Below are 7,951 nucleotides of genomic sequence, written 5' to 3' on the forward strand. Positions count from 1 at the left end.
ATATCCCAAGGGCCCTATTTATACTGTAAGCAGTTAGGGTTTCAGTCAAAACCCTAATGGACAACTTAATCACCAAGCAGCCCATGGAACCTTCTGGAATAAGGCCTTGGACGAAATCTAGATGGGTTCCTACCCATAATTTCGTCCACCCCTTATCCATAAAGGTTTCCTAGCCCAAAATGCAACTATCACACATTTGATAGTTTAAGCCCCTTTATTCAATTAATCTCTTTTAGTCACCAAATTAATTCTCAATTAATTTATGACTAATAGTAATTAAATAATATGATTATTCCTTTAATATATTATTCTCATAATATATTAATAAATCATAATATATTCTCTCTTCATAAATTACCCTGTCAAGTTGCTATGGTGAAGACAACCCAAAAGGACCATGCACAACCGGGTCGAATACTTACCAAATATAGTTACGGGCTTAGACACTAATCCAACAGTTCTAATCACAGGACCAAATGAAGGTTTGATAAAGGAAGTAAAATCCAAGCTACATAAAGCTTTTACTATTAAGGATTTGGGCCAAGCAAGTTACTTCTTGGGAGTTGAATTGCTCAAAACAGATAAAGGACTGTATGTTAATCAAAGGAAGTATGTTATGGATATTCTTGAAGATGCAGGTCTTGCAGGAGTTAAACCAACTAATACCCCTGTAATGAAGAATGTTCAACTATGCAATGATAAAGGAAAACCTTTGAATGATCGTGGAAAAGTACAGAAGGTTGGTTGGAAGACTACTATACTTGAATTTCACAAGACCTGACATTAGTTATGTTGTACAACAACTAAGTCAATTCTTACATTGTCCCACTGAAATTCATTGGAAGGCTGCACTCTATGTGTTGAAGTATCTCAAAGGATACCCATCAAAAGGTTTATTTTTTAGTAAGGAGTCATCACCCATTTCAATCACTGCATATAGTGATTCTGACTGGGCAAGTTGTACGGATACCAGAAGATCACTTACAGGTTATTGTATCTTCTTAGGTTCATCATTAGTATCATGGAACACAAAGAAACAGAAGACGGTATCGAAGTCATCATGTGAAGCTGAGTATAGAAGCTTAGCTGCTACAGTGTGTGAATTAATGTGGATTAGCTACATATTACGATATTTAAAAGTGAAATTAAAAATACCGGTGGCATTATTATGTGACAACAAATCTGCTATTCACATCACAGAAAATCCAGTTTTCCATGAGAGGACAAAGCACTTAGACATAGATTGTCATTTGGTAAGAGATCAATATAAGGTTGGATTTGTTCACCCACAACATATACCAACGAGACAATAATTGGCTGATCTATTCACGAAAGGTCTATGTGGTCCTCAATTTCAGTTTCTTTTATCCAAGATGAACCTTGATGATATTCATCAAAGTTCATCTTGACGGGAGGATATCAACATTAGTTGAGGGGTTCAATTGTAAAAAATAGAATACATCAGGGATTCATTTGTAAATAGATAGCTGTATGTTTAGATCATTAGAAGCTTCGTTGTTTTTACACTGTATATATTCATGTATGCAATTCATAGTGGAATAAGATAAAACATTTCACTCAATACTTTCTCTCTCTAAATGAGTACTTTTCTTTTCTGATTGAGTTCTTGATTCTTTGAATTTTCGGTTGTTGATTTTTTTAATACTACAAAGGTTGAAGTGGTCGACTGGTGCTCCGATTCATCGACCACACCTCCTCATCGCCGATTGTGGCTGCACCGGAGAGAACATTCGATGGTTTGAATATCTATAATTAAATTCTGAAAGATATTGTGTCTTGGATCTGCCCAGATTACTGTTTTGTGGTTATGGAGTGTAATTACTAACGACTCTTCGGAAACACTTTGATTTGGGTTGTAATTTTTTTACGTTTACATTCCCATATTCTGTTGCTATAACACCAATACAGACATAAGGAAATCCGATCCATTCATCTTTCAATATTAAAAAATTTTCATTTATGACATAATTTAAAGTCTGGATCGCTTGCATTGTTATTGCATCTTCTTTTGTTGTATCTCCACTCCAATACAGATTGTTTAAGGTAGCTACTGTCTTCAATTTTGTTACAAATTCATCATCAAGTATCAATTTCTTTTTACAAAGGTGAAGTGGTTAACTTCCATCTGTTTTGGGATAAGAATTTAGTCCATTTTACCTCTTCAACTAAATCCCATGAAGAACTCTTTCATAGCTCTTGATTTTGTTTTAGGGCACTGGCAGCAATTCTGCTGGTGGTAATATTGTTACTGTCCGTGTTCTTGTGCAAAAAGATGCAAAAATTTAACTTTTTTTAGTCACCTGTTGATCTTCATGGTGATTGCGGGTTGGCATCCCCAAAATCAAATACAAGGTAAGCTACATAACCATCTTTTATCTCCTCTTGTGAAAGTGATTTCTTTCTTGATATTCGTCCTTCCAGATTTTATTTCGTTTCACCTATATAATCGTGCACCTGCATACCAATGAAGCTAAATATTTATTTCAAAATGAAAAATCAGCCATGTAATAAAGGTCCAACAATCGGGAGAAGTCAAGAAATTTATTCATGTCACATCAATTTATAGCCTCATATGAGCACTTCATGAAGATGATGTGATGTTCCCCCTGTTGCTTAGAAGACCTCACCCATTACCTCCTTTCAACCCATTTCACCTTTTTATTCTGATTATAGATGATGTTAGGAATACATTGTGTTTTGAATGGGTTAACTCTAGGATTATGTGTATGATCCGATAGAAATCGAGTAGGTGCATATTAGATGTTTGGTGAAATGCCTAAGTGAAGCTATCCTTCAATTTTCCCCTATCCATGACAAGACGTATGATTTAATTCTAAAATTCTGTTTATTTAATCATAACCCTCATCTGATTTTTCTTTCCAGATTAGCTTTTGTTCTGCGAAAGGATACATGTGGAGAGCTTAATTTGAACTTGATTATCGATGTGGATTTTGACATTGTTGAGTTTTCACTATGTTACCTTAAAATTGTAAAAATTTTAAGCAAAATAAATGTTTAAATTTCTGTTTTTATGTCTTAACTTTGTATTCTGGAAATCATGAAGGCAAGAAGGGAGGAGAAGATAAAGGCTACTCATGATGAGGCTATTTTTTAAAGTTCATCATTTGCACCACCTGTGCTGTGCTTAGGTTACAGACAGTGAAGCAGTAGGATATGACATTACAAGAGGAAGTTCCCAAACTGTAGTTGTAAGTCTTATAAGTGATCAGGTGTGTGAAATGTGAATCTTTTTAATGATGGATTTCTTGATGTTTCTTTTGTTATAAATTTATATTTTTTGTAGAATTAATGGTAACTTTTGAGTTGGTCATATTTTTGGTTTTGAAACTGTAGGATGACTGCAGGCGTCTAAGATAAAGTATTAAGTATGCATGGTAGCAGTGCATTGTTAGTATTGTTGAACTGCACATACTTTTCAGTTTTACCAGTTTTGGAAGAGATTGGAGCATATGAGCTTTGACAAAATTGTTGACGAATTGGGAGCTGATGAAATTTTGCTCAACTGTATCAACTTTGATGGTAACTAATCAATAATCAAACAACACATATTTTTCTATTTTTATCAATATTCAAACAACACATATTTTTCTGTTTTTATTGAAGCTGAAAATCTGTTATTAGGAATGTTTGATTTTTTTTTTTTGTTATTATTTTATTTTAGGTCAAGGAAACAGCTACAACACCAGCAATAGAACCAAGTTGTGGTTCCAATTCCTCAACAACCAGGCTTAGCAGCAATACACCGAATCCTCAGCCACCACCACTTCCAACATTGGTTCATTTTTTTTTTCTTGAGTAGGACAAAAAATAACATGGGGATACTACTGGTAAGAAGTTTTTATAAGGCTGAACGCAAGAAATATCAACCTAATTTTGTACATTTGTTTATTAACTCATTGTACATTATCTTATGTCAAGTTATTTACTTTTTGCTTAACTTTGTCAAAAAGAGTAATATGTATACATAGATTTAAAAAAAAATAAGAAAAAAAAAAGAGATGACCGGTAGTTCCCCACGGGATCACCAGTTATTTATATAAATATTAATCCTGAGATACTTTAGTGAATAGTTCCTGCCTGTGATTGGCTGTTTTTTTTTTTTGTTTTTTTTTTCTTTTCTGCTTTGTTTTTTGTTATTTATCCATTTTTATATTGTATATTGGATTACACGTGTAATCAACTGTCCCTCTGCCATCTACGTGGTCGTTTTCTGCTATCCATCACCGCCTCTCCGTTGATTGAACCTTTCCCTGTTGATACCAGGAAGATCGCCATCAATTAAAGCCATTAATGCCATTCGATACATATTACCAGGAATGGATTCAGAACCCTTGATTCCATGATTTATCCATCCTTTCCTTTTTGTGATCTATGTGGATGCGGAGAAGAAGGATTAGCTATGAAATCAGAAAAGTGAGGCCCGATTAAAAATCAAATGTCATCCAAAAAACAATTACACAATTTGAATATTTAAACACATACATGAATTCGTTGAAGAAAGAGGGCCAACGAAATTCGAAAAATCTGCAAATCCCAAATTTACGATGTTGTAGATGTTGAATCCTAAATCGGTAGTGAGATTGGGGAGAACGGCGATAAAGCACAGCAGATAGCAAAAACAGAGGGTGACGACCGTTCATTCACCGGAGTGTCGTGCTTCGTTCACCATCAGTTATCATTGAAACCATGATCGAAAGAAGGTAGAATGGAGTGTCAATGGAGGATCGGGGAGTCGGTAGAAACATTCCAGAACTTGCAGGAATGAGAACGGAAAAAAAGGGGTGGGAAGGTCAAGTGGGTTTCGTATACTTCCAATGAATGAAGCGGTGGAGAGCTCGCTAATCCCATTTTTATTGGTTACAATGGCGGTGAGACAGATTAACACCGAACAAAAAAAATTCCTCCACTGTTCAAAATAAAAAAAAAAAAAAAAAAAAAAAAAAAATCCACCAATTGAAACAGAGTACTGTTCACTATTCATTTTTAAAGTTTTGCTACAAAGGTTTTGGCTTTTAACAAATTTAGTCCCTGTAATTTTGTATAGAAAAGGTCATTGAAGTTCATTCTTTTTTTTTTTTTTTTTTTTTTTTTTTTTTTTTTTTACAAAAAATAGTCATATGTTTTAATATTTTCGTCTGTTGGCATGTTTTACCCTTGTATAGAAAATAAATTACAAAAATTGTCTCCATTATTTACAGAAACAATCCATGTGTTTAAATATTATAAAAATAGTCCTTACTTAACAAAAAAATTTGCAGATTACACACCCCGCCTGCTCTCACAATATATTGTCATGTTTTGTCCCTACACTTTTGGGTTTTCACACACTTTCGTAGCTACGCAATTCCCCAACCCCCACCCCTTGCGGATCTCAAGGTGAAAGGAGCAAAAGTATTTTGCTAAAAGTTCTGATTATGGGCATTTGGACAATAAAATGGTTAACATTTATAACTCAATAATTTTTTTTTTGTTATTTCCAATTCTTTGGCGTTTCCAACCCCGCAAAGCGGGGTTCTTCCATAGTTGTTATGTCATTTTATTATATAAAATGGTTATAGTATATGTATATATATATATATATATATATATATATATATATATATATATATATATATTTTTGAACAACAACAAAATTCAATAAAAAAAAGCTAGCTAGGAGCTAGCAAAAACATACAAAAACAAGTTAAGGCATTAGAGGATTGCGTATCCAATCAATCCAACTAACACGAGCTTTAGCGTTCCTATGCGAAAACCACCGAAAAGAGAAATCAACAATAGTATCATACAAAAGACTCTTTTTAAACTTATTAGGACTGAAAATGACACCATTCCTATAAGACCAAATAACCCATAGAGTCACCATGCAAACCGCCTCCAAGATAGAACGTTTCCTACGAATACCCAACGACGTATCAATCCAATCAAGCATCTCTGTAACACCAGGATCCATAGGAAACGTAATATCAAGCCAAATCCCAAGTCTCCTCCAAAGCTGACTAGCCACCTCATACTGAAAAAACAGATGAGAAGTACTTTCTTCGTCAGACTGACAAACTGGGCATAAAATAGAATCCAACTCTACGCCTCTATCGACTAAAACCGATCGAACTGGGATTCTATTTAATCTCAACCTCCACAAAAAAAATATTAACTTTAATTGGAACACTCCGATTCCATCTAGTCCCCACTCCACTCACCGGAAGGGAAAGCGAATCAATATGTCTTCTCATGGAGTTAACAGAAAACACCCCACTTGGATCGAGACTCCAGGACCACCTGTCGGGAGTAGAAGACAGCTGAATAGGAGTCAAAATCTGCATAAGACTCTGAAACTGTTCAGCTTCAATTCCACCTCTAATGTGACGTCTCCAAAAGAAGTTCCACCCACTAGAAGTCCAGAAATACGCGACCAACCCATCTTTCATCAAAGATAACGAGTACAGCCTAGGGAATTGGGTTTTAAATAACACACCTCCACACCAAACATCTTCCCAAAACCGAGCCACTGACCCATCACCAACAACAATCGAAATTGATTCAGGAGTTAAGACATCTTGACTTTCCATCTTCTTAATACAATCCACAATTCTCTTCCAAACTCCCATACCTCCTAAAGAACGCGTATTATAAGCTAAAGCCCCAGACTCACCATGCAACCCTTTAATAAGCTTCACCCATAAGGACGAGGTCTCATGAAGGAACCGCCACTTCCATTTAAGAAGAAGAGCCCGATTAAACGCATCCAAACTACCAACCTGTAAGCCACCATTATCCCTAGAGTTAAGAATAATATCCCATTTGACCCAATGAATACGTCTTTGACCTTCCTCCAACCCCCAAAAAAAACGAGCCCTAAGAGACTCCAATAAATGACATATAGTGACCGGCATACGAAACAAAGAAAAATAATATATCCCAAGACTCCCCAAAACAGACTTAATCAGAGTTAATCAGCCACCTATGGAAAACATTTTAACTTTCCAATTAGAAAGTCTCTTGCGAAACCTATCAACAATCACATCCCAGCTTTTAACCCGACTCATATTACCACCCACCGGGATTCCAAGGTAAGAAAACGGAAACTTAGCTGCAGCACATCCCGTAATAGAAGCAAGAGAAGTAACTATAGACTGATTAACACCAACACCCAACAAACTAGATTTAAAGAGATTAATCTTTAAACCCGAAACCATAAAAAAACAGCGGAGAATGGTGATAAGATTTCGAATATTGCCCTCCTCCCACTTACCCAAAAACAAAGCATCATCAGCATAAAAAAGATGAGAAATCTCTAGATTAGCCTCGTCAATCTTAACCCCATGAAAATTTCCAGAATCAATCGCGTCCTCCATAGCTACATGTAAACCCTCCATGGCAATAAGAAACAAAAAAGGTGAGATTGGATCACCTTGTCGTAAACCTCTCAAAAGTTGGAACTCTTCCGTTGGACTACCATTAACAAGACTCGAGGATCTAGCATTTTTTAATAAACCATGAATCCAAGACCGCCACCTATCACCAAATCCCATAAATCCCATAATTTGATCCAAATAATCCCAACTAACAGAATCATACGCTTTCTCAAAATCAACTTTAAAAATAAGGAATTTCTTTTTTTTTTCTTTTTCCCCCAAGAAATCATCTCACTAACCATAAGCGAACCATCTAAAATTTGTCGACCTTTAAGGAAAGCTGACTGTTCCGCACCAATAACATCAGGAAGCACCTCCGCCAAACGTTTTGCTAAAATTTTAGCAATAATTTTGAATTGCATCCCAATAAGGCTAATAGGACGAAAGTCTTTCACCAACAACGGATTCTCAACCTTGGAGATAAGAGTAATGAACGAAGAATTACAACCCACAGGGATAATTGGTTTATAAAAAAATTCCTGAACAAAAGCAATCAC

At 35.5% G+C, this 7,951-nt stretch overlaps 1 protein-coding gene and 1 long non-coding RNA gene across 6 annotated transcripts; one reads left to right on the forward strand and one right to left on the reverse strand.

Annotated features, from left to right (window-relative positions):
* The first annotated feature begins 1,551 nt into the window (after nt 1-1,551).
* LOC145112179 (uncharacterized) lies at nt 1,552-3,991 on the forward strand. Of its 5 annotated transcripts, XR_013710449.1 has the most exons (5): nt 1,553-2,373; nt 2,905-2,980; nt 3,086-3,251; nt 3,376-3,561; nt 3,704-3,991. It is a non-coding gene; the product is annotated as an uncharacterized LOC145112179 (long non-coding RNA). The 5 variants fall into 5 exon arrangements; XR_013710447.1 differs by having other exon boundaries at nt 1,552-2,373; nt 2,905-3,251; XR_013710450.1 differs by having other exon boundaries at nt 1,553-3,010.
* A 227-nt stretch (nt 3,992-4,218) lies between these two features.
* On the reverse strand, nt 4,219-6,932 carry LOC145113131 (uncharacterized). The gene is made up of 4 exons (XM_079049254.1): nt 6,319-6,932; nt 5,768-6,158; nt 4,852-4,948; nt 4,219-4,292 (listed from the first exon to the last, which is right to left on the reverse strand). The coding sequence occupies exons 1-4, from the start codon at nt 6,930-6,932 to the stop codon at nt 4,219-4,221; spliced, it is 1,176 nt and encodes a 391-aa protein (XP_078905380.1).
* Nucleotides 6,933-7,951: the final 1,019 nt, after the last annotated feature.

The sequence above is a fragment of the Lactuca virosa genome, chromosome 5 (genome assembly GCF_052849685.1).
Source record: "Lactuca virosa cultivar CGN04683 chromosome 5, Lactuca_virosa_CGN04683_v6, whole genome shotgun sequence".
NCBI lineage: Eukaryota > Viridiplantae > Streptophyta > Magnoliopsida > Asterales > Asteraceae > Lactuca > Lactuca virosa.